This window comes from Orcinus orca, chromosome 11, assembly GCF_937001465.1.
Source record: "Orcinus orca chromosome 11, mOrcOrc1.1, whole genome shotgun sequence".
NCBI classification, from domain to species: domain Eukaryota; kingdom Metazoa; phylum Chordata; class Mammalia; order Artiodactyla; family Delphinidae; genus Orcinus; species Orcinus orca.
In genome coordinates this window covers 96,012,715-96,038,303 of record NC_064569.1, presented here as the reverse complement: position 1 = coordinate 96,038,303, position 25,589 = coordinate 96,012,715, and the positions used below count along the sequence as shown (strand labels likewise).

General features: G+C 52.5%; 1 protein-coding gene across 6 annotated transcripts; it reads right to left on the bottom strand.

Annotated features, from left to right (window-relative positions):
- Positions 1–1,524: 1,524 nt before the first annotated feature.
- Positions 1,525–24,515, bottom strand: SEPTIN3 (septin 3). Of its 6 annotated transcripts, none has more exons than XM_033405163.1 (11): positions 23,156–24,515; positions 15,905–16,096; positions 13,525–13,653; positions 12,774–12,855; positions 11,011–11,148; positions 9,599–9,716; positions 8,624–8,719; positions 6,635–6,734; positions 5,373–5,424; positions 4,995–5,088; positions 1,525–2,843 (listed from the first exon to the last, which is right to left on the bottom strand). In XM_033405163.1, the coding sequence occupies exons 1-11, from the start codon at positions 24,513–24,515 to the stop codon at positions 2,778–2,780; spliced, it is 2,427 nt and encodes an 808-aa protein (XP_033261054.1). In that variant the 3' UTR covers positions 1,525–2,777. The 6 variants fall into 6 exon arrangements, with proteins under 6 accessions (XP_033261054.1, XP_012392051.1, XP_004279592.1 ...); XM_012536597.3 differs by lacking the exon at positions 23,156–24,515 and adding an exon at positions 20,603–20,865 and having other exon boundaries at positions 6,635–6,731; XM_004279544.3 differs by lacking the exon at positions 23,156–24,515 and adding an exon at positions 20,603–20,863.
- Positions 24,516–25,589: the final 1,074 nt, after the last annotated feature.

The window sequence follows — 25,589 nt, the reverse complement described above, 5'->3', positions numbered from 1 at the left end:
TTCTTATTTCCTTTAAACTTCACCAATAGCACCAGAGGGCTTCAAACAGAAGGATGTTAACATCTTCTGGACCACCTACCATATTTCATCAAATTTAAGATGTTGTCAGTTGTAAAATGCACTATTTTAAAGTGTAACTTGAAGGAAAAAAAGTTGCCAAATAAACGGACATCTGTTGTAAGATGTATGCTGATTTCAGAAATATATGTATTTTTTTTAAATCTTTTTTTTTAGGGTGCACCAAGCGTAATGCAAGATCTTCCCATGACCAGGGATCGAACCCGTGTCCCCTGCATTGGGAATGCGGAGTCTTAACCACTGGACCACCAGATATATATATATACTTTTAAAGCACGACTACAATAGGAATGGCGTGAAGCAGGGGAACAAGCACTGAGGTCTAGGCCCTGTTCTGCCTTGGTAACTAAGTGTACAACCTTGGGCAAGACGGTTATGCTTTCTAGACTTGTTTCCATATCTGTTTGAAGGAAGAACGAGAAGAACTCTTAGGTATCTTTCAGCTGTGATATTTTATGATTCCCACACTGCTCTGTCACTCAAATCTCCTCACTTCCCTCCATCTTGGTGTGGCCTTGCCGTTCTAGTTCCAGTCATCGTTTTACTTGAATGACTCCAAGGGCCTGCTGACCTCTCTTCCTCTCGTCTTGACTCCCCACCATTCATCTATACCTTGTGCTCACCCTACAGAATGTTGAGGACCCAAACACAGTTGCACATGATTGTCACATTCAAATTCAGAGAGATAATATACAGGTAGAGTTGTGTTATTTGCTGGCTATAGAAGACAGTGTGAACCTCACAGAGAGGAAGGATTGGTTAAAGTTTGAAAAAGACAATACAAGCTAGTGCTTTAAGTTTAGCTCTTAAAAGTCTTCACTGCAAAAAAGGCAGGTCTCAGGCTTCCCTGGTGGCGCAGTGGTTGGGAGTCCACCTGCCGATGCAGGGGACACGGGTTCGTACCCCAGTCTGGGAGGATCCCACATGCCGTGGAGCGGCTAGGCCCGTGAGCCACGGCCGCTGAGCCTGCGTGTCCGGAGCCTGTGCTCTGCAGCGGGAGAGGCCACAACAGTGAGAGGCCCGCGTACCGCAAAAAAAAAAAAAAAAAAAAAAAAAAGGCAGGTCTCTAGGCAAGATAGGTCCAATCCTTTCCTAGATTTGGTTTTATGCCTTCTGGAAAAAGGAGGGTGAAAGCTAGGAAATTAATTGAATGAAAATAGACATTGTTTCCATTAGAGGAGACAGGCTATGCAGAGCATAGCATCCCTCAAGGTAAAGTGTGATAGCTCCATCACTCATTCTGGATACAAAACTCCAGGGAATAATGACAGGGGTCCAACTTCATGCCCACTGAAGATGAACTGACCTCACAAAAACTTTTCCATCTCTAATTTCTGTGTCTACTTCTTACCAAGATGGTCCCTGTCTCACCCTCCACACATGGGTGAGATGATGTAATAGCTAATTTGGCCAAGGACTGAGGAGCAAAAATAAAACACAGTTCAGTTATTGTTCAAACAGCAATGTTTAGTTGTACAACACATAAAGTCTAGCAACATTTACACAACCAGTTTGAGTGTCTGTTTGCTTACTTTCAATTGGGAAAATTAATCATAATGTCACCAAAAGGTTGGCTGGGACTGGTAACATTTAAGTAATGGGTCGTTCTTGCATCCCCTAGGCTTGGCCTCTTGCTCCATCAGGACTTGGTTGTAGATGAATGGCCCACAAGTCACCAGCCTTTGAGCAAGTTGTGTCCAGGTGGAAATGGTGGGGCAGTGGGCAAGGGGTATTCCATAAAGACATAGTGTGTGGGGCGGTGGCAGCCGACATTCGCAAACATTCATGCATCTGATGCGGGGCTGTACCCTCCACTGGGGATTTTCCACTAGCCTACAGTGACCAACTGTGGCCAGGCTGATTCATTACTCACATTAACGGAGTGGGGGAGGGGGTGGGGTGGAGTAGTCAGGGTGGGTGGGAAGAGATTCCCTCTTATTGCTAAGTGGACAGAAGGGTGCTTTTTTCCTCCTAGAGTTCACATCCTGTGACTTTCTGGAGTTTTGTGTGTGCATTTAGTTCTTATTTAAAGTTTGAGGATAAGGAAGTCAACTCCAGGAATGTCTCAGGAAAACCATGCTCCCTAAGTGGCTGCATTATGGGGCAGGGAGGGTGTGTGACTACCCTCCCGGCCAGCCACAAGCAGTGATTTTTTTAAAAAGTGATCCTAGCCCTTGCTCCCCCAGATCTGTAGTGACCCACCCTTATAAATAAGCTTTGAGCAATGAAGGAGGCACCCTCGTCCCACCTTGGGGCTCACACAGCTGACGTCAACAAATCCAACAAGGAGAAAAGTTGCTTTCTTGACCCTCTAAGGAAGCCAAGAGTAGCTCATGCAGATGAATGGACAGGGAACAATGCCATTTCCCTTGGAGATGGTTACAAGTAGCCAGTATGGGTTTGCAAGGGCAGAAGGAGCTCTTGGTGAGCTCTTTCACCCTACAGATGGGCTAGGACCAGCTGACACAGATGATGGAGGAGGGCAGTGCTGGCGAGAACTCCATTCCACTGGGAGGAGAGGGGTGGTTTGGATGAATGGAAGAAGCAACTGTCCTAAAGGGGCAGCCGGCCCCTCCCACCGGCTGAGGGCTGAGAGGGGCCGTGGTGTTGGCTGGACACACACAGCACTAAAAAGGGCGTGGCCCTGCAGCAATAACAGCTGAGAGGAATGGAGGGAGGAGCGGCGCTTGAAATGGCCTTCATTCTGCAGTGGGACAGGGGGTGGCTGGCACAGGTGGAAGGACAATGCCCAGGAGGCCTTCTCCCTGCGGGGGGGTTGAGAACGGTTGAGGGTGTGGAGACCAGCAGCTGGCAGCAGACATATAAAACAGCTTCTCCAGGGAGGGTGAGATCATGATTTAGGGGCGCCAAGCATCAGTCTCCTACTCAGCCTCTCTAATGCCCCCCCCTCACCCCTAGACCTTCCCCGCTAGGCCGAGGTGTCTAGTCCCACATTTCCATATAAGCCAGGGATCCCTCTTCTGTTGAAATGTAGCAACCTCTGGGCTCTGACCCTGCCGCTCTTCTATCCTGCCTCGAATAACTTTGTGGGTGAGGGAAGATGTGGGTTGGATTGGTAAGGTGCTTCCAGGAAAGACTGTGACCATGAGTTTTGGGCCACTGGCAACAGATCACCTGCCTCTTTCTCCTGGTCCACTGAATCTTGGTCTTAAGTCTATGTGTTCTCCTAGCACCTGAGTGATAAGGGACTATCAACGCTGGGATCTGCAGGGGACCAGTAAAACACCTAGGGTTAGACCAGGAGATGGAACAGGAGGTTGTAAGAGGTTACTGTAAACTGTATCACTTGTTTTCCCTTGCCTAAGGCTAAACTGTTTCCCCAGCCCCAAATTTCAGCCACCTTACAGACTATAGGAGAAAGAGTAACTTGTTTGTAAAACAACAGGGGAAATATATGCATTAATAAATATAGGGCTGAAGGGAAAGGCAAGAAAAGGCTACATGTATGATTGTGGCTATCACTGGGAATGTCTACAGGGGTCAGGAAGAGGAACTGGGGAAAAGCAGAGAAAGACAGACAAAAATGCAATTAGCTTCAACATGAGAGAGACAGTGAGACAGAGAGAGAATAGAAGAGAAGTAAAGGGTGGGGGTCAAGTATACACAAGAAGAAGAGAGAAACAGAAGCCAGCTTTAAGGAGGAAGAATCCTGATGGAGAGAAGGGAGGTGTGGTTTAAAATTGCCAAACTACCAAGAAAGACAAATACTGTATATTGTTCTTGATACTTTAGACTCAGTTCTTCTAGAACTTAATGCCTAAAACAGGTTGTCTCACTTGACCAGCACATGTGCTTCTTTAACCAGTGGGCACCGCATAACTCGCTGTGTCTCCTCCTTTGCTGGGCTGCCCACAAGCTCGGGGCCATTTTCAGCGCTCGACCGCAGAAACTTTCTTTCCCATGCCTCTCTATAAATCCAATTTCTCTTGAAATCTCAGTTTGTACTGTCCTGTGATTTAAGTGATGATTTTATTTTAAGTGGCCTAAAGTCGTTTTGGGAAGTAGCCTGGGCATAAATCCTAAATATAGAAATGAAGCTAAAGTGGATTAGGGTAAAAAGAAGTGAAAAGTCAGAGGGGGTAGAATGAAGGAAGGAGGGCAAGGGGGAAAAGAGAGGAAGTGGAAGCCGAGGGGAGCGAGGCAAGGGGAGTGCGGAAAGCAAGCAGTCTTTGGTGGTGACAGGTAGTAGCTTTTGGACAGTGAACGCGACACGGACCAAAGGGTGGAGCTCTCTCCTCCACTTCTAGGTACTACTTCTTTCTGCAGGAGCCCAGCTCTGGGCTACTTCTCTGCTCTCCCCTGATCTTTCTTTTCCCAAATAGTCCTAGCCTTACCCCAGACCAACCCAGACTTACAGAGAGGGTTAAGTCATCAACTCCCCGTCCCCTCCCAGGTCTAGCTCCACAGACTGTCCTTGGAGAATCTCTGCAGTCCCTGTTTGCAGGTGGGTTTCAGAGGTAAGAAAGCATTACCTGTGGCTCACCTGCTCCCATCATTTTTAAATTAAACCTCCCCCAGACCACTTGAGTGAGGCACACGGCTTTGTTCTGGGACACAAGGAAAGGAGACAGATAATGGACAGCCATGGAGGAACCAAACTTACAAGGGACTTTCCAGGGAGGGCAGTAAAAATACCTCACCCCTGCACAGGTGCACACACATACACACACACAATCTCACACACACACTCTCTCTCACACACACACACACACACACACACTGTAGACAAGATGCTCCACAATTACCAGATAGGCCTGTGGGACAGGAGAGAAAGGAAGAAAGTGGTTGGTGGTGGTTTGGGGATGTGTGTGCATGGAGAAGTGGGTATGTGTGATGATACAGAGAAAGGGTCGTCATGGGTTACTGTCGTGGCTTTCCTCTGTGTCCACGCTCACCGGGGGGAGGCCTCCATTGTCATTGAGCCGCTTGGCCCTGTAGGTCTCATAGTGGATGTTGTGTGTCACTTCCTTGAGGTCCTGGAGGTGGGTCCTGAAGGACACAGGGCGAGAAGAGAGAGGGATGTGATTAGCGGCGGCAGGAGGAAGAGGGGACCCACGTCTGAGGTCTGAGGTCCACACATCGTGTCCATGGCCTGGACCCACTCCAGAGAGCCCATGATACCTCTTGAGCCCCTTTTCCTTTGAGACGCGAGCTGGGACTGGAGCAGAAAGCTCTGTCAGAGAGACCTGGGGACTGAGGAAGTCGATCTGAACAGACGGCCTCCAGACCCCAAATAATTAAACCTGCCATCTGACGGGAGGGGTGCATCTTACCTGATGACAAAGTCTCGAAGCAGGGCAAACTCACAGTGGTTGAGGTTTTCCACTGTGAACAACAACAACAACAAAAAAAAACAGGTGGTCATTTCACTAATGCTGCAACACCAGCCGGTGAATTTCTGTTCAGGTCATGGAGGCATTTAGGAGGGAGCCACGGGTCAGGCTATGGTCACCCTTTCAGAGGTGTGCTCATCTTGGCACTTCAGTGAACAAGTATTCATTAAGTAGCTACAGGGGCACAATACTACTCTAGACTCTGTGGAATAAGCACTATTATATTGCCCATTTTATAGAAAAGGAAACTAATACACAGGGAGTCTAAGAAACCTGTCAAAGGCCTAAGACACAATTCCTATCTTTGAGGAGCTCATAATCTGATTGGAAGACAGTAACACACATAGAAAATAACGACGCCATCTTAAAAAGGTCACGATGGCGTTTGATAAATTTAATTCAACATAGACTGAGTGCCTACGATTTGCAAATCACTTGCCAAAGACTGTGGAAGCAGAAGAGGATTAAGCCACAAACGCTCTTGTCTCACAATCGAATGGGTAGGGCAGATATTCTCATGATTCAAGGCAGATGATGAGAAAAAGCTATTTTTTAAAAAATCCCCACAAAGGGTCATAGAAAAATGAGAGACAACATGATATAATGGGATGAACCTGGTTTTGGAATCAAAGTATCTGGGTCTAAAATCCAAGGTTCACCACTAACAAGTCATGTCATCTTGGACAGGACACTTAACCTGTCTGAGACTCAAGTGCCTCAGGACGGATGTTCTGAGAACGGCCACGCCTACCCTGCTCCCCTCCGAGGGGTATCATAATGAATGTGATCAACTGAAGTGATTCTCTGAGAACTTTCAGAATCATTGTGACCTTCTCAAGGTCACACCGTTCCTCATAAAATGAAAATGGCAACATCTGAACAATCCTTCAAGAGTTTTTCAGATCATGCCTCCTTTCATGTGAAAACCTTTCTCTGGTTATTCCGATCCTTATAATCTCTCCGTGTTCTGAACTCCTTTGACCCTCGAGCTAGTGCCTCCCCGTCAGGTGCTAAATCCATCTTTTATTGCTTCCTGCCTGTGAGCCTCATCTTCCCAATTAGACTGTAAGCCCCTTACGGCAGGGTCTGGCTGACATTCATTTTATATCTTACATCCTAGGACTGTGCCTTGACCTATAGATGCTTAATAAATAAGCAAAATGGACCAGCGGCCAGTTCTTCAAGAAGATGCACTGAATTACCTTCAATGATCCCCCAGGGAGTTTTTCTGCCGAGGACCCGCTTGCCATTCACTTGGTACTCCTTGTCACTTCCCACCACAGCGAAAGGCATGCTCTCCTGCTGACAAACCAGACACACGTGCATGTCATCCTCCTGCCATCTGGGCCTCCAAGGGCAGGATGGAGTACGGTCCCGGGCCTCTAGCCTTGAACTGCAGATTTCTGAAGCTCACTCAGTGATCCCATTGATGGCAAGGGCAAGGCTCTTGTCTCTTAAAAAGAGCACTGGACTGGGAGTCCGAAGGCCTGGGTCCAACCCCGATTGCTCCCCGTGCCTAGCAGGTTAACCTCAGTATCAGCTTCCCTACAATTGGAGAACGCTTCACGCTCCTCAGCGCTTGATCAGGTTTGGTTTGATTTGCAACAACCCTGTGAGATAGCCAGGAAAGACAGACCTCTTAAACGACACCTACACGACTGACTGCCAAAGTAACTGAAGCTTTACACTGTCTCCCCCACTGGCAGAGGCCCACACCCGCTGAGCTTCCAGAGCTCAAAGGCTGCTTTCTGATGTGCGTAGGCCCCTCTGCTCCACCAGGTATCTGTTCCCAAATCTTTTTGCCTGGTGTGTACTTGTTGTTGCAATTGGATAAATTAACTGTTATATAAGCTGAGGACATATCAGTGTGGAGAGTTGTTTCTCTGAAAATTAAGTTGAATGTTTCAGAAAGACTTGATAAAGGTGAGCTGCTTTTGCATTCAGAGCGGACTTACCTTCAAAGAAGAGGCCTTGTCTCTCTATGAAAAGAATGTTTAATGAATGTATTAAAACACTTTTGATAAACATTTAAGATAAATAGGTTTCATTTTTAAAATAACTTCTTCACTTCAATTGATTTTTTCAATTAACTGACCAACTACCTGTCTCAACTACATCAGGTAAGGGGCTTCTACCAGGTTACCACACTGGATGAAGGAGACTCAAGACCAAAGCAAATGAGTGATTGGTCCCAGGTTACAGTGGTTAATGGAAAAGCTCAGACTAGAACTCTGGATTCTGATGTAGAATCATGGAATAGTAGGAGTTTAGAATTGAGAGGGATCTTAGAAATCACATAGGTCAGTGGTTTCCAAGCCAGGTTTCATGAAACCTTAAAATTCCCAGGAGAGGGACTTCCCTGGTGGCGCAGTGGTTAAGAATCCGACTGCCAATGCAGGGGACACGGGTTTGATCACTGGTCCGGAAGGATCCCACATGCCACAGAGCAACTAAGCCCGTGTGCCACTAGAGCCCACGCACCACAACTACTGAAGCCCGTGCGCCTAGAGCCCGTGCTCTGCAACAAGAGAAGCCACCACAATGAGAAGCCCGTGCACCGCAACAAGGAGTAGTCCCCACTCGCCACAACTAGAGAAAGCCCACGTGCAGCAACGAAGACCCAACGCAGCCAGAAAAAAAAAAAAATCCCAGGAAATACCCCAGGGGCTGCTCAGAAGGTAGGGCTGTGCCTGTGTCACTTAGCCAAAGCAGCTCTGTTTTTGTGTTTTACATATTGGAGTCTGTCTGACATTTAATTTTTTTAAGGGTTCTTCTCGGGGAAAAAAAAAAAAAAAAAGAGCCTATAAGCCTCTGAATTTTATAGAAGGGGAAACTGACAAGCAGAGCTCTGGTAGAGTATAGATACTTTGGACCCCAGGCTGAAGCTTTTCCTGCCTGTGCCCTTCCATCACCCCATACCTTGGTTTCACTTGGCCCTGTGGGGGAACGAGAGGCTTTCGTGTGGTCTGGGGATGGACGGAGCACTGGCTTCCTGGGTGCAGGGTTCACAGTCCTGTCCAGCGCCCCAAGTCCTCAACCTCTCCCCTGACACTTCTGGTCTGGGTCAGGCAAGGTGGGGCAGGGAGTATGGAAAGGGAAGAGCAGGTTGCAAAGCAGAGGTGGCACGTGACCCACATCCCAGGGGGACTGAGGCGGGCATCCGTGTGATAAACAGAGTCCCAGGCACCTACCCGGATTTTGTCATTCTCTGTCTTGTCCTCCAAATCCTCATCAAATTCCTTCTGGGGGTAGAACTCAATGCCATTTACTTCAAGCTCCTTTCGAACCTAGAGGTGGGGAGGAGAAGCATGGTAAGGGGAGAGAGGGCTATGTGTGCGTGTGCATGCGTGTGCAAGTGTGTGCATGCTGAAGTCGGAGGGATGAATGCAGTCTTTGATAATCCAGTTATCTCTGAACCCTGAGGCCCTGGGCAGCAGGAGGATCCTGAACATATGGGAGCCCCAACCCTACAATTACCATAGCCCACTCCAGCCTGCAATGAGGAAGAGTCTGGGGGTCTAGCTTGTTCACCTTAGGGTAAGATTAGGATTCAGACAAGCAGTACAGCTGGGAACAGATTCCACATGGGCAGTGCTCATGCCATACTTGTTATATTCCTGTTTGCAGGGAAGAGAGGTGCATCGCCCCCACCCCTAGCCTCTCTGTTTATCCTCTTTCAAAGCTCGGCTTAAGTCTCCTCCTCCAGGAAGCCACCCAGCATCTTTTCAGTAATCTACTTGATTGTAAGTTTCTTAAAGGCAGCAACTGTCTTTATACTTCTTCTGTGTCTCCCCAACCCCGTCGCCTGTGTGTCCGACACAGGATAGAGCTTATGGAAAATAACAATAAGGACTAGCAGGCAGTTGGTTAATTAGTCCTGCAAGCAGCCTAACAGTGAGGAGTGGTTTCTCATGCTCATGGTGATTTGTGCGTTCAGAGGTCTTTGCAGGTAAGTTTGGAGGGCAGCAAGAAGGCTGGAGCTGCACTAACTTCTCTTCACTGTTGGTCCCCAGATACCACCAGTCCAGCCTCTTTAATGGTTGAGTAGGGGCTGGGTGGGAAGCGGGGTAGAGGGTGGATATAATAATGAAGGATAGGAGAGGGCTTGGACCAGAAGAGGGGAAGGCAAGGATGGGGACAGGAAAAGGAGGAGGGGGCCTTCTCACCCTTTGCTTGAATTCAGACTTCTCCTCCAGGGTCATGGTGTCAGCCTTAGCAATGACAGGGATGATGTTCACAACTTTGCTGAGGTGTTTCATGAACTCCAGATCGAGAGGTCGCAAGCTGGGGCCCAGAGAAGGTGGGGTGTCAGAGCCACCGTGCCCTCCCCCACGCAGCCACTGCCACCATTCCAGGGGCACCCTTGCGACAGGAGGACTGGGCTGGGAACTGGCTGAGGCCAAGAGGCTTCTCCCTTTCCTATCCGACACACATCCACCATCTCAATGTGCAGAAGAGACCCCGACTCTCCACCCACACACGGTCCACCACCTCTCTTTCTCCTCCTCGGTTCCCATGCAAATCCTGCCTTCTTTAAGCCCCACTCAAACCACGCCTTCATGACATCTTTTCTGACCTGAGATTTCTTTCTCCTGGGGACAGCTGTGGACTGCTGTCCCTACCCAAATGTCCTTGTGTCACGGTTACATGTGTGTGTCTATTCTGCCTACAAGACAGCACTTTTTGACAGGTCTCCTCCCAGCCCCCAGTTAGTCCTGCAGGGCTCCATCTGGGGGCCTGACCCCTCCCCCATCTGCGGGGCCAGCTTCCTCTGGACTCTGGGGCCCCCATCTGGCTCTAGTTTGCAGTCTAGGGGACTCGTTCAGTCAGGCCATCTGCTGGCTTGCTCTGACCTTGGGTCCAGGTTCTAGGGAGGGATAACGCAAACTTTTTATTGAGTTCCTGAGCTCCTCCATTGAAAACCTGCTGAATATCTGATTCCTCCAACACTGGGGGCCTGCCTTGCTTGTGCCATCTTCTCAAGAACTGAACTAAGCTGGGCTTAGTGATAAATCACGAGACCCCCGTCCTCTGCTCGCCTACTTGGATTGCTCCGTTCTCTCCTGGTACTCCCTAGCATGGAGCCCCGCCTGATACTCAACAACCAGACTTCCCAGCATGCCCTGCTTATTGCCAGTCTTCATCTCTAGACACCTGGCTCCTCATGCTGGGCTGGCCGCCCTCCAAATGCCTACAGCTGGGTACCTCCCCCCGCAAAACCAGCCCCAATCCAGTAGCCCAGCCCCTCCCCATTTCACCCTTCTTACTGCCCCTGACCCCAGGCTTGTGCAAAGCAGGTATCTCTTGAACAAATGAGGAGCATCTGGGGCACATAAGCCAACTTCTGTGTGCCGGCACAGTCGTGCTACGGTGCCAGAACACCAATGGGCGGCGTAGGGGCTGACGGTCAGCTTCACTCTCCTGGCAAGAAACTCTGGGGAGTCACCGGACTGTGACTACACTGGGGCCCATCTGGCCCTCCCCAGCTGAGTCCAGGTAACAGTTACCCACTACAGGTTGGGCACAGATGATGCAAACTAAAGCCAGGCCCAGCAATGGGGGTGGGACTGGTACATACGAGTGTCCCGTCGGGGAGATGAAGTAGAGGCAGCAGTGGACACGAGTGTCAGGGATGCGTTTCTTCCTGGCTATGTTCACCTCCTCCTTCAGGAATTTCTCATATTGTTCATTGATGTATTTCTCAATGGGCTCCCAGCTGGGGGGTGGGAAGAAAGCAGATGGATGTCCCAGAAGGACAGGACCTGGGAGCTCACCTTAGACACAGTCAGGTAGCAGTCCCCTCACATCCATCTCATTTCCTACCTCCCCTGGTGGGTCTAGGTTACCTGCTGACTATTATCCCTTGGCCTCCCATGGATGGCTTTCCCTGTGATCAAGGGCAGAGCTCCCCTGGGGACCTAGCTCTCTGACTGGGCTAAGGGACCCTGCAGAACCCCATCCCACTCCCGACAGCAGTGCACACTTTCCCCACATCCATTACTTATTAGCTGGGCAGCTCTGGGGAAATCTCTGCCCCTCTCTGAAGCTGTTTTCTCATAAGTAAAAAGAGAGTAACAATAGGTGCCTGGAGAGATTCATAGAAGAATCAGAAAGAACAGGTATAGTACTTAACAGAGCAATGGCACGTAGAAAGTACTCAGTCATGGCAACAATTCATTGATAACAATGAATAATAACCCTTCTCTGTCCAGAAGTGTGTGTATAGCCAGAAAAGAAGGCAACCAGCCACTTCTCTAAGATCAATACAGCCAGTTCCTACGTGTGCTGCTGAGTGGTCCTGTCTGTCTGGGGCAGACCCCAGCTCCCTCACAGAGGCACAACTGTCACCATCCCTGTCTGGGAGCAAACTTCTGCCTGGAACCTTCTGTAAAGTGGGGAATGTCACTTGCCATCTGGTTCTACAAGGATTAAGTCATTAGTCACTGCAGTCGCTGACCTACAATATACCCTGAAAGGAATTCAGGACAAATAACAGGATAAGGCTTCTCTGCACTTTGGGAAAACAGGCCCTCAGATAGGTCTATTTCAGAAAAAAAAAATTTTATGGACCCAAATCCTTGCACCTTCCCCTACTTAGAAAAACACTAAAATCTTAACTGAGATATCTGACCCTCGTGACGAGCCTTTTGCTGAGCTGTTTGCTTGACTCTCCGTATCCCCCAGCCAGAAATCACACATATATTGCCTCTCGCCCACCTCTTCAGAGCAGGTCCTCAGAACCATCTGAGTGTTTGTCTCCCGGGCTACAGTCCTCAGTGAGACAGTGAATGAAACCCAACTCACAGCTCTTACGTTGTGCTTTTTTTTCACAGTCGACCCTTCCGTCTATGCCTGGGCAGTGTATTTCACCCCTTCTTGGCGGGACGCTGACTGCAGCTTTGCTCTGTGGATTCCCAGAGGCAAAGGTTCTCCATGGAAACTCCCCTTCCTCCTGTTTTCCACCCATCCTCTCTTTGTCCAGGGCTACAACATCTGGCTCTCAGGTCAAGCTCCCTGCCATAGCCTTCAGGTCAGCCTGGATTTGCACCCCAGTTCCCCTTGCTCTGCCTCTCCTGCCTATTATGACAGATCCACTCCCATCTCCAGGCAATCCCTCAGCTGACATTCCCTCTGTACTGTCCCCTTCCATCCCCATGCCTGGGCCCCATGAGGACCTCTTCCCTCACCTCCTGACAAAGCCCCTCCGCTCTTTCAGCAAGCCTTTCCGCTTAGCCCCTCAGCAGGGAGGGCGCAGACGGCTCTCAGTGTGAATGAATCTGCGCCACATTCAGTATCTGCCTTGCAGAGTCTTTAGGGTGGAAATCTCACAGGCAGACATACCAATTTTCATTGTTGATCTGGTCTCCAAAGCCTGGCGTGTCGATGACAGTCAGCTTCATTTTGACACCGCCTTCCTCTATCACTGAGGAGTGAACAGAAAAGGCACCAGGATGCCGCAGAGCAACTAAGCCCGTGCGTCACAACTACTGAGCCCACATGCCACAACTATTGAAGCCCGCGTGCTTAGAGCCCGTGCTCTGCAACAAGAGAGGCCACCACAAGAAGCCCGCGCACCGCAACGAAGAGTAGCCCCCGCTCGCCGAAACTATAGAAAGCCCGTGTGCAGCAACAAAGACCCAATGCAGCCAAAAATAAATAAATAAATTTCTTAAAAAAAGGCACCAGGGAGATCACTCCTCCAGCTGACACCAGGTGCCCCTACCAGCCCGGGGGGAGCTGGGCTCCTTCCTTCTGCAGGACTGATTATTGGAAAAGTCGAGTTCAGGGTCTTCAACACCTTTGTCCATGCTGTTCCCTGCGCCTGAAATGCCCTCCTTACCCCTTCTGCCTGTCTAAATCCACCCAGCCTTTGTCATCCAGCTCAAATCCTACTTCATTCCTTTCTAATTCCCTCACCCCCTTTCCTGGACTTACAGTCTAAGGAGTTGGCTCCCTCGTGTTTAGGGCTTAATTCTATTCTGTCTTGAGGTTGCCTTTCATCTGTCTCATTCTCCAAGAAGCCCCATTCTTTCCCTTTTCTGCCAGAGGCTCCTCTGAACAATGCCCATCAGGGTCCCTGCCTGGTCCTCACCGTGCCCGATAGCTTTGATCTCCACTGTCTTGGGAATCTTCTCTTCCCGGTTCCAGCTGGAGGCCTTGCGGCTCACTTGGGATTTGAAGAGGGTGTTGACTAGTGTTGACTTGCCCAGTCCACTCTGACCTGCAGCAAGACAGGAGGAGGATGAGAAGGCAGGGAGACCCCATGCCCACCCGCCGAGCCTAGTACCTCTCCCCTGAGCTTACAGAATTCTAGAGCTGTGATCCAGGCCCTTGACTGACGGCTCACTGGGGAGGCAAGGGGCTGAGTAGGGAGAGCAGGTGGGTGGGAACGGTTTCCTACTTACTGGTGAAGGACCTGGGGGAATGTTAGTTGGATTCCACATTCTCTCCTTCTGGAGCCCCAGGAACACTGGGAAAGGAACAACCTCTGCATTTGTCTCATGTAGTGGTTTTCGGTTTGGTTTTGTTTTTGCTTGACCTAAGTTTTTAATATTTAATCATACTAAAAGTAAAGACAGAATTACTTTGCATACTGACACTACAGTTCAGCAGAAGATTTCATTCCAAGGGAGAGCTCCACACTAAAAAATATTTGAAAACCACTGGTCTGAGCAGTGTTTCTCAAACATGCACCAGAATCACACCGGCAAGGCTGGCAACTAATGAATGGCACTTGGCATCACCTGGGTGCTTGTAGGAAATGAGGTACCCCAGGCCCCACCCCAGCCCTATGAATCAGAATCTGCATTTTAACAGGACTTCAGATGAATCAAATGGGCTATAAAGTCTGAGGTGTGCTGGTCTAGAGCATTCCTGTCATATATTAGGAAATGGGCCCGGCAGGGGGCTGGAGCCTAAGGTTCTAGACTCAACTGTGCTTCTTCCCTGAAGCCTTGGACCAGCCATGTTTGCTCCTCTGGGCCTTAGTTTCTCTTTACCGATAGGACGGTGGGGAGGGAGGGAACTGGATGAGACCAGGGATGGCAAATAAGGTCCATTTCTCAATCCAACTGATCAACCGGCAGTAGCCACGTGCCTAATATGTTTAAAAGGCTACCTCTGGGCTCGGTACTGACTGCGCGCAGTGACTGACCCGTGACGAATGCCACAGGCACTGCCGGGGAGAGAAGCGGCCCACCTTGCTAGAACGGGCGGTAGAGTGGTGAACAAGACATCATCCTCACCCTCAAGGAGCCATTGGGTGTGAGGGAGACAAAACATAAGCGGACAATGCCAAAGGGAACCTAATCCAGTCTCTCTGGGATCAAGGAGGACTTCTGCGAAGAAGCAATAACTAAGCTAAAACCTAAGAATGACTTCAAATGACCCATGAGAAGCTGGGAGGGCAGGTTCTAGAGAGAGCGAACAGCATACACAAAGGCTAAGAGGTAGGAAAGAGCATGTTAAATCCAGGAGAACTGTTCCCTGTAAGGGAGGAATCGAATGCTACATGGGAAGTGGTAAGAGAGCAGTGGAGAGGTAGTGCCAGGCCAGGCTAGGAATTTAAACCCGTAAACTTACAAAAGATTTTAAGTAGGGTGTGTGACTTGAGTTTTGCAGGTTGGAAAAATTATTCAGTCACTGGTGGACAATGGATTGAAGGAGACAGGAGACAGAGAATCGGGAGAAAAAGAAGTTCGCACCAGAAAGTAAATCAACTTATGTCACCAAGCACAATGTTTAGTTTAGCCGATGTTTTTTACAGCAAGACTTTCCAGACGATTTACACTCTGGCCTAGCTCCTTACGTTTAAGCAGCACTGAGTCAGGTGGCCCTGGTAATCCAGGGGAGAGATCCACTCGGCCTAGGGTGGTAGCAGTGGAGATGGAGAGAGGTGGACAGACTTGAGAGATATTTACCAGGTAAAACTGACCGTATTTGATGATTGACTGGATTGGGGGATAAAGGAGGAGGAAAGAAGGATGATGCCCAGATACCAGTTTCAGCAACAGAGAGAATATCTCACTGAGGTCAGGCAAAGGCCCCCCTCTGCTCTTACATTCTGTGACCCAGTGACCCTACTTAGTGACCAGTGTCCTGGAAATTCTCTCTAAGCTTGAAAGCACACAAAAGATCAGAAAGAAGACCACCTTTCATCCGATCCTCCCCCAGCTCCTGAAGTTAGGGGAGGACACTGGTGATGCCCCCCGTGTGCCACACACACGACGGCAACTTGAGCACAGCCAGGTGTTGGTGGGGCCACAATGACCACCCACCCACAGCTCCCACCCTTGGATCAGCCAGCCTGTGGGGAGAAAGGGCTCAGGCCTTTGTGATCTGCACAGTGAGATCTTTCCTCCGAGAAAGAGCTCATTCTAGAGAAGCCAGGGCTGAGGCCGTCCTCGAGAAAGAATCGGGATCCTGGGTCCTGCCTGCCACCAGGGCCTCCAGGGAACCCACGGCCTCCATACCAACGACCATGATGTTGAAGTCGAAACCAGTCTTCATGGTCTTCTTGCGCATCTGCTCGATGATGGTGTCGATGCCAATGTAGCCCAGCAGGTTGGGGTTGATGCTGACGGGCTTCATGGGCACTGCCGGCTTAGGCCTGGGCTCAGGCACCAGCTCTGACATGGCTGCGTCCGTCCTGGTCTCCGGGAGCCCTGAAAAGCCAAGGTGGGAGGGGTGGGCTAGAGGAAAGCAGAGGTCACGTGGAAGGCACAGTATTATTCTCTGGATACAGAATCATACAGGGTTGGGCCTGGAAGGGACCTTACATGTCATCCAGTACAGGTCTCTCATCTCACAGATGAGAAGACTGACGCCTGGGGGGGAGGGGCTTGCCAGGAACACAGCAAGTCAGATGCAAAATCTGGACCAGTACCCAGACCCTCCAGTCGCTGGGGCACTTTCATATGCACCTCGCTGCTCCTAAGAACCACATCTGTGTCTCTAACCCAGGGGTTTATCCACCTTGGCACTATTGACATTTTAGGCCAGATAATTATTGCAGGGAGCTGTCCTGTACATTGTACGGTGTTTAGTGACATCCCTGGCCTCTACTAGATGCAAGTAGTAGCCCCCCCCCCCAGTTTAATGACCAAAAATATTTCCAGACAGTGACAAATGTCTCCTGGGGACAACAGTGCCCCAGCTGAGAACCACTGATCTGAGAGATGTCTGGGGTTATTCTGACCTGAGTTCCTGCCTCCCCCAGAAAAACGGCAAAGACCTTTTAGGATACTGGACCTAACATCTGTTGACTGCCTGTCACTGATCCAGTTGCTTGTCTTTTAGAAGCACATGGGGAGACTTCCCTGGTGGTCCAGTGGCTAAGACTCTGTGCTCCCATTGCAGGGGTCCCAGGTTCGATCCCTGGTCAGGAAACTAGATCCCACACGCCACAACTAAGTGTTGTGTTCACATGCCGCAACTAAAGATCCCACACACCGCAACTAAGACCTGGCAGCCAAGTAAATATAAATAAATATTTTAAAAAAAAAAAAAAAAGAGGAAGCACATATAGGGCTACCCCATCTCTGCAGAGTGAGCATCATTCCTGTCTCCCAGCCTCCGTGTCCCCTCTGTTCCACAAGCACTGCTGCAAAGTAAGGAGGTCTGTGCCCTGAGGTGCCCCCAGACACCCTCCGAGCCTTAGCTTTGAGTCTGAGGGGGAATAAGTCTCCCCTTTTGACTGCTGGGGAGAGGATGAAACCCAAGTAGGGGCCATCACTGACCTAAGATGACATGACACAACGTGTTCTTGGGATGGTGGGTAGCAAAAGAAAGGCAAGGCTGAAATCACAGCCCTTCCCCAGTGGAGAAAGGCAAACATCCCTCTGTGTCTGGCAGATCATGGGTATATTCACATACAAGAGAAATCTGTGTGTTTCCTCATCAGGCCACTGTCCACCAGGGTGGGTTTCAGGATACAGCAACTCCATTTCCCTCCCCATAAAATGGGGGTGTGTGGTGATGTGGAAAGAGCCTGGCTCTGCTGCTTGCCAGCTTTGTGGACTTGGGCAAACCACCCCCCCTTCCCACGCGCCTGCTTCCTCCTCTGTACTCTGTAAACCGGTTAGGATCGTGAGTAAGGCTGTAGTGAGCACTGCACATGAGGTATACGCCTAGAAGCGCCTGCACAGCGCCTCACTGTTCCAGACCCTGTTGCTCCTGTCCCTTTCAACTTCACAGTCTGTCAGGAGGGGAAATGAAGTGGTACATGTGAAAGCACTCGTTAGAGGGAGGTGCCCCAGATACTAATTACACAGCACAGTTACTGGCCTCCACGCTCTCCAAAGGCCCTCTTCCAGCTCTGCCATTCTAGAATCCTACGGTTCACGGTTACCACCCTGCAGAGTCTCAGGCTCACAGAGAGAACTGATGGAGCAGCAGATGGGAAAGAGGGTGAGGGGACAGGAGTACCTCCCTCCCCCACCCCCAAACCCAGCCAGGAGTCTGTTCTTGTACCCCTACCACCTGGTCCTTCCACTGGTCCTGGCAAGACTCTCTCTCTCTCTCTCTCTCAGTTGGAAACCATTCTTTCCTTGTCACTCCCAGGCACAGCCAAATCTGACAAAGTCTCAGGACCTCCCCAGGGCCTGGCGTGGCTCCCTCCTGCTTCCTAGGAAGCTGTTGCCAGCCAGGCGGCCCCAGAAGGCAGCAAGATTGGCTCAGCCCTGCAGCAGCTGACTCTCAGCAGCCTGGCCATCATATCCACTCTGCACGTGGCTCCCGGACCCAACTCAGCACACCTGCACTGGGGGCCAATGCCCCATTTTCCCTGCCCAGCTGCTCATCTCCCTCATGCCTCTACAGCCAGCCCATTTGGTCTCCACAACCTGTGTTGTGAGATAGATCCATCGGTGTGTATGTGTGTGTCGGGCAGGCAGGGTCTTACCTCATTTTACAGACCTGGAAAGTGAGTCTAGTATTTATTTATGGGAGTTTTTGTAAGTATTTTTATAAAGTGTGTGTCCTCACCATGGCCTGCTCAGCCCTGGTCTGTCAACTGCAGCATCTTCAAAGATCATTCCCAAAAAGACAGACCCTGGTTACAAGAAGGGGGCGGCCTACCAGATTCCCAGGCAACTTCTAGGGGCTACAGCAGGCCTGCTGCAGGTCCAGAACGGGAGCAGATCTCACCTTCATTCTTCTATCAAGCACCTATGAGCACCCATAGAGCTCCTGCTGGCAAGCTGCCCCTCCCAACCGCATGGCAATTACAATCAGCCACAATTACTGCAAACCTGTGGTGGGTCACTGTGTCACAGCCTTTGCTGGAAGACCCTTCGCCCATTCCAGCCCCTGGCTAACTTGTCCTCTTTTTTCGCCATTCAGCCCAAGGGCTACCCCTCAGGAAACCTTCTGCTTTCCCATCTCGTGTGGATGCCTCTCTTCTGTGCTGCCTCAGCCCCCGACTAACTTCCTAGTCATCACATTCATTCACTCACTCACTCCATCCCATCCCTCCCATCCAGGCCTTCCCACAGGCTGTCAAATGGGAGCCTACTCCAGCCAAACTTTAGACTAAATGCCAAGGACACTTTTGGACCCCAGACAAGGTCCTTGCCCCCAAGGGCCCACTGTTTGGTGAGGGTGCCTGACAAGTGCATAAAGCCCTCCAGGGCACAGGACAAATGCAGCTCTGGAGCTGAATTCTGTAGCTCCATCCTCTGCCTTTACAGCTCCCCTGGTCCCGCCATGCCAACTCCAGATGGCCCATACTTGACTCCCAGCTGGATGACCCCTGTGAGCCTCAGTGTTCTCCTCAGGAAAATAGGTACAGTACCTACCTTGCTGGGTTGCTATGAAGCTTATACAAAAGCATGGACATCAATGACCTGGCACTGAACATATGCCAGTTCCCACCCTTCTTCAGGGCAGGAGCCACATCTTATTGATTTCTGTGCCCCAATGAACCTAGTATAACAAGACACTCAGCAACGAATGAATGAAGGCAGATGTTACTTCAGAGCCATCACTTTTCTCTTCCCTCAGATGCTGCTCCCTTGGCAGAGCAGCTGACCTCCACCCAGCAGATGGCTCTTGTGTGGGCCACAGTCACGGAGGTAGACTCTGTTACGAGACTTTCTCCTTCCCCTGCAACAGGGATTGGAGGGGGGCTCCCCAAGGGTGGGCAAGAGCTCAGGATGGGGTCACGGCAGGATGTAGCTCAAATATGCCATCCTGCCTAAGTGGTTCTGGGGGCTCCTCCTAAACTCCCAGCTCTCTCAGGGCCCCTGGAGAGGAGGGGATCTGTCTGCAGCACCCCCTGCCGGGAGCCACCTGCCCATCAGTGCTCCAGGAAGAGACATTGTCCACCCCACTCAGCTCTAGCTTAGTCCCCACAGAAACAGCACCTCCCCCCATCCCCGTGCCAAGCAAGGACCCTGGTGCTTTCTTTTACAGGCAAATGAATGGCTTTGTCTTTGTCTGGCCCAGGGACCCCACCCCTCTGTTGGGAAGGTGGCAGCAGGGGGAAGGGACCTTTCCAGAATAGCACCTTCCTCCCTGGCTTAGTGGGGATCCAGGGGGTGGGGAGGCTCTTCCATGGGGAGCTGCAGGTCTTCCTCAGCCCCCAGCCGCCTTCAAAACAGCGCCCCCACCCGCAGAGGCAATTCCAGTCCACCCCAGCTCCAGCCCCCGGCTCTCAGAAAAGGAATCACAAAAGATATCTTAGTACTTTCCCATTCACAGAAGCAAAGGGCCCTGGGATACCCCTGCCTCCATCCCAGTCCTCTGGAGGCCAACGAGTTCCCTTGGAGACCACCAACTGGTGCCCGTCTCAGTGTGCGCCTATGTGTGGGGGAAGGGGTCTACGTGTCAGCGCACAGGTCTCTTGTCTGGCTGTAGGTGGTCCTGATACCTGTGCGTGGTGTGCATGTGTGTGCACTTCTTGGTGTGCTCCAGTGTGGAGCTTTCTGTGCGCATCTGGGGGCCTCCTCGCTTCTTCGGGGCTCTCTGTATCTCTCCGCGTTTCCATATGTGCATTTCTCCGGGCTTGTACATCTTGGGATGTGTGCCACCGTGTGTGCGTGAGTCCGTGCGTATGTCACCGCGCATGGGTTCCTCAGCGCATCAACCCTCCCCGGGTAGCATCTCCAGCCGGGCTTTGGGGGCCGCAGCCTCCTCTCGGCGCGCGCCGGTGGCGCCGCCGGCCTTCCTACCTTTGGACATGAATCCTCCTTTGTCTCCGTTCCTCCGGGAAGATGCTCAGGGCGCGGGGCTGCAAGGCTGAGCTGGACGCGGGCTCCTCCTGGGCCGAGCAGACCCTGCAGCCGGGCCTCGCCCCTCTGCGTTCTCCGCCCACCCGCCCGGCCCGCGGCCCGGCAGCGCCGTCCCCGCGCCCCGCGCTGCCGCGCCAGCCCGGGACTTCGACTCGGCAGGCTCGGCGCAGCGCTGCCCCTGCCCGCTTGCACCGATGCCGCCGCCGCGCCGCCGCCGCCGCCACCGCCGCCGCCGCCGCCGCCGCTGCCGCTGCCACCCGCACCACGTGACCCGCCCGCCCCGCCGAGGGCCCTCCCCTCCCCCTCCCTCGGCGTCCTCGCCCGCACCGGCTCCCCTCCCGCCCGCACACGGGAGCGGGTACCCAGGGCTGGTTGCGGGCCGCCGGGGAGGCGCGCGGGGGCGCTGTGCCTGCAGGCTCGAGGTTCCGGGTGGGGCATGGTTCCCGCATCCCAGTCCCGGTCCCTCCCCCTCGATCCTGCTCCTGGTCTGTTACCCTCTAGGCCGGGGCGGGGCGGGGAGCGCAGGGGACCTGTGGGAGCTGCGGGAGGCGGTGCGCGCGCGAGAGTCACGCGGTGGCTGGGATGCTGGGCTGGTTCAACGCGGTTCTGCCCAGATGCGGGTGCCTGTAGAACCCTGACTGATTCAGGAGCCCGGGTTCCAGGCCTGGCTCTGGGATGATGAGCCCTGTGACCTTGAGCTAGTCAGGAACTTTCCTGAGCCTCAATTTACCCTTCAGAAAAATCATCCTTGCATTCAGTCCACTTGAATGGACAGCATATTGCCAGGCCTTGAGGGGACAAGAATGAGGGTCACCATTTCTGTCCTCAAAGAGCTCTGGGTCTGGTGGGTCAAGACAGAAAGCTGGCCTGTCCTAACGGAGGGGGTGGGGTATGCACAGGGTACTGTGAGTGCAGGGTGGTGGGCACCCACCGGGTACTGTGGGTACAGGTGTGAGGGCCCTTGCTGAGGGCCAAGATGGAAAGGCAAATATAGGTGCGAGGGAAGAAGGGAAAGCAGCCTATGGAGAGACCCAGAGGCGACAGCTGCATGGTGCTGGGGACAACAGAGCTCCCGGGTGCACCAAAGCAGGGAAAAGTCCAGACAAGGATATAGAGTTAAGAGGCTGGAGAAGTCCAAAGCCTTGGAAGCCAGGCTAAGGAGCTGGACTTATCAAAGAAGGTAACAGCGGGTCACCAACAGCTGTTAAGCAGGAAGTGCTGCCATGAAATATATGAGTCCCTGTGGCAGCTGTGTGGAGGGGCAGGGGGTGGCCTCACAGGGACAGAGGGATGGAGAGGAGGGGACAGACAGCCAAGGACTGAGGAGATTGATCAACAGAGTTGAAATTAGACTGGATGGGATGAAGGAGAGAGAAAGATGAGGAAGACGAGGATACCCAGGTTTCTGGTATGGTGCCTGCAGCTGAGGGAGTGAGATCAGGGAGGGCAGAAGTCAGGAAGAAAGGGGCTGCCTCTAGACATGCCCGGGAGTTGTCTGGGTAGAGGGGTTCGGCAGGCCACTGGGTGTCTACACCTGCATTTTGAGAGAGAGGGCTGGGCTGAAGATGGAGGGAGAGCTGAGGTCCCATAGGGAGGAGGGAAGACCAGAGCCTGGGTGGGCTCCCCCAGGCCGAGTGTGCAGAGGGCAATGAGAAGGGGGCTGACAACCCCCAACGCCAATTAAGCCACTGGACTGGATGCTTTCCAAGCATCTGCCAGACCCAGAATCTCTGCGCCTTTGAAATGTTGGGAATGAGACTGCCCAGAGTAGAATTCCAAGATCTGGGTTCCCATCGGCTTACTGCCATCAACAGCTGTGCGACTTTAGGCGTGTCACAGCCTCTCTAAGACCAAATGAACTTCTAGCCCTTGTGTTGACCTGTTTTTTCTTCTATGTAGGACTTCCAACCTACAAGTCCCCAACTCACCTTTCAGGACTAAAGGGCTGGGGGTAAGGGACCGAGAAAAAATTCCAGGTGAGGCACCTTTTAAGCAACAACCATCTTCCTGAAAGGCCGACTGGGGATGATTTAGAAGGTCTTGGGTGAGATCACTATTCACATCTAGAGGAGCCTGGCAGTGTCGACTGTTAGACAAATCACCACTTACTGAAGTGCTGGTCTATATTTTCGTGTAGGTGGTTTGCTTTTCAAGCTGGACTCACCTATAGATCACCTAATTATTTCAGCTCTTCAGGGAACAAAGAAACAATCATGGAAGATGCTAAAGGACAGACTCAGCATAATTGCTCTCCCACAAATTACCCCTGTAAACCCCCTTCTGATGGCTTCCCTCAACCTGACCTCTGACTGGCAGAGTGGGACCCAGTTCAGGGTACACCCCCTGTGTTCTGCCACTCAACCCCATTCCCTTTTCTCCCAGCTCATTCAACTCTGACTTTAAATTCCCCCAGATCTATCCAAGCGTAATCCAGCTCCAGGCTCATACACCCCAGCAGTCCAGCGCATCCCCAGCCCAGCCCTTTGCATTTACCTTTGGTTTCTCTGGCCAGGTCCAGCACGGTGAGCGCTGTGACCCAGTCTGTGGCAGCATCTGCCGTAGCATGGTCCAGGGCTGCATCTGTGCTTCTGCTTGGCATTGATGGGTAGGTGACAGTGTCTGATCTCGTCAGCTTAATGACACTGTCCAGTGTGGTCTCACCAGTGACTGGGTCTGGGGTGACCGGCACAGCTGAATGCATGGCTGTGCCAAGCCTGCTTGTGTCCAACACAAGAGAACCCGTAGTCATGTCCAGCTTGGCTCTGTTCGCGCCGGCCAACACCAGGGCTGTGTCCAGCTTGCCTGGATCTGGTGCTGCCACTTCCCTGGCTGTACCCTCCATGGTTGTATCTGGCTTGCCTGTGCCTGCTGTAGCTATGGCTTTGCCCAGCTTTTCTGGGTCTGGGGTCACCGCGTCCGTGACCGCGCGTGGCTTGGTTGTGCCTGCTTTAGCCAAGTCCATAGCAGAGCCCAGTTTGCTATCCAGAGGAGGGAACTCAGTGCTTGTGTCCAGTCTAGATGTGTTTGGTGTAGCCAAGTGGACAGCCAAGCCAGGCCTATTGGTGGCCATCGTGGATAAATGTCCGGATGTGCCTGGCCTCGTTGTATCCAGGGCTGCCAAATGCATGGCCGTCGCAGGCCCCGTGGCAGGGATGGCCCTTTGGAGATGCAGCCGGGATCTCTGAATACCCCTGGGCCGGGGCTTGCCTCTTCCTGGAGAAGCTCTGGTAGGCACATGGGCGGTCATTGGGACAGGGTGCCTCTGACCCACCAAGCCTGGCCCTGCAGGACCTGGTGGACCCTGAGCTAACCGGGATTGGAAAGGCAGGGTCAGGCATGAGCTCACCAGGGGCTTCTCCACCACAGGCACCCTGCTGGGCTTGGCCAGACCTGGGTGACCTGGGCCCTCGGAGTGGACCCTGTCCCCTGGCACTAGGGTCACAGGTGGTGAGTCAGGAGAAGGCAGCCTCCCTCCTCTGTGGGTGGCAGCCTCCCTGCCCGGGGTAGACACCTGTTCCCAGTGAGAAGGCAGGGGGCCCAAGCGCCATGCCTGGCTGTGCTGGCGGACTGTTAGGGAGATGGAGCTGAGCTTCCTGGGTGCCAGGCTCTTGCCAGTCTCCTGTGGGGGCACACTCCATGCCCTAGCTCCAAGGCCTGGTCGGCCGGAAGCCTGTGGGATGTGGCTCTGGGGGAAAGCATCCAGATGGATGGTCTTCTTGAGCACAGGGATGAGAGGCGACACCCCTCCAGGGAGCTTTGAGGGGCGGGCAGGGCGCCCCAGTAGGTGGCTGCGGGAGAAGGAGGTTCCAGCGCCTGGGGCTCCGTGAGGCTGCATCGCAAAGTCGTGGTCCATCCAGGTCTTTCGTCTTCCCCTGATCGACAGAGAAAAGGGGCCGAGCGGGGGTGAGGTGCTCGAGCCTGCAGGTGCTGGCCCTCCCCGTCCTGACTAGCAGCTAGCACTCCTCTGAAGGGGCCTTGTTAGGGAGACTGTCAAGTCCTCAGTGGCGTACACCTGTCCCTTCCTACAGCCCTCCTACAGCTCCCACCTGCTACATGCCTACACACCTCACACACATGGGCCCTCACACACACACACACCTACCAAGATACCAGGTGAATGTGGAAGAATGTTCCAGCAATGGGTGGAACCCAATGAGCAGGCTGCCCCGGCATGAGGAAACCTCTGCCTTTGCAGGCCTGAGTGTGGCCCCTCTCTGGCCAACTCCATGGAGGTCACATATACCTTTTCAGGAGCCCCAGTGGAGGGCAGTGGTTATTGGAAGCTTATCTGCTTCTTCCAGAAGGGGCCAGAGGACTCTGAGTTCCCACACACAGCAGCCAGAATAGGAGTTCAGGCGTCCAGGTAGGAGACCAAGAGGTGACCAGTTTGGCTTGGGAAGAGGGTCTGCACCTGGGGCTCCTGCCCGGAACCAGGAAAGAGCCCTGGGCTGGCCTGCTGCTGGAGCTGAAATCGGAACCAGAACTGGAGCTGAAGAGGGCTCTGGACGAGGTGAGGCTTGGGAAGTAGAGAAGTAATGAGCATTCACAGGGTACTTATCCAGTGAACAAGCCACAGTATCTGCCCTGGGGAGACCGGCCATCCCCAGGGGCACCGGACAGTGAAGCAGGCAGAGCTATGCTGGAGGTGAGCCTTGTGGGGGAAGCATTAGCTCAGCCTTTGGGGTTAAAGGAGGGAGGCTGGGCCTGGGGCTGGGGGAAGTCACACAGAAGGCCCAAAGGTGAGGAAATGTGGCATCTTTCTGGAAATCCTCCATGGGGCTCCCAGGCTGTATTGTGGGGGAGGGGCGAGACAAGGCTGCAGGTGCGCTGGGGCCCAGGCCAGGCCGCAGTGATGCTCAGGCCCTGGAAGATGACCTGGTCAGATCTGCAGGTGGCCACTCCAGGACTGTGTGACGGCAAGATCGGG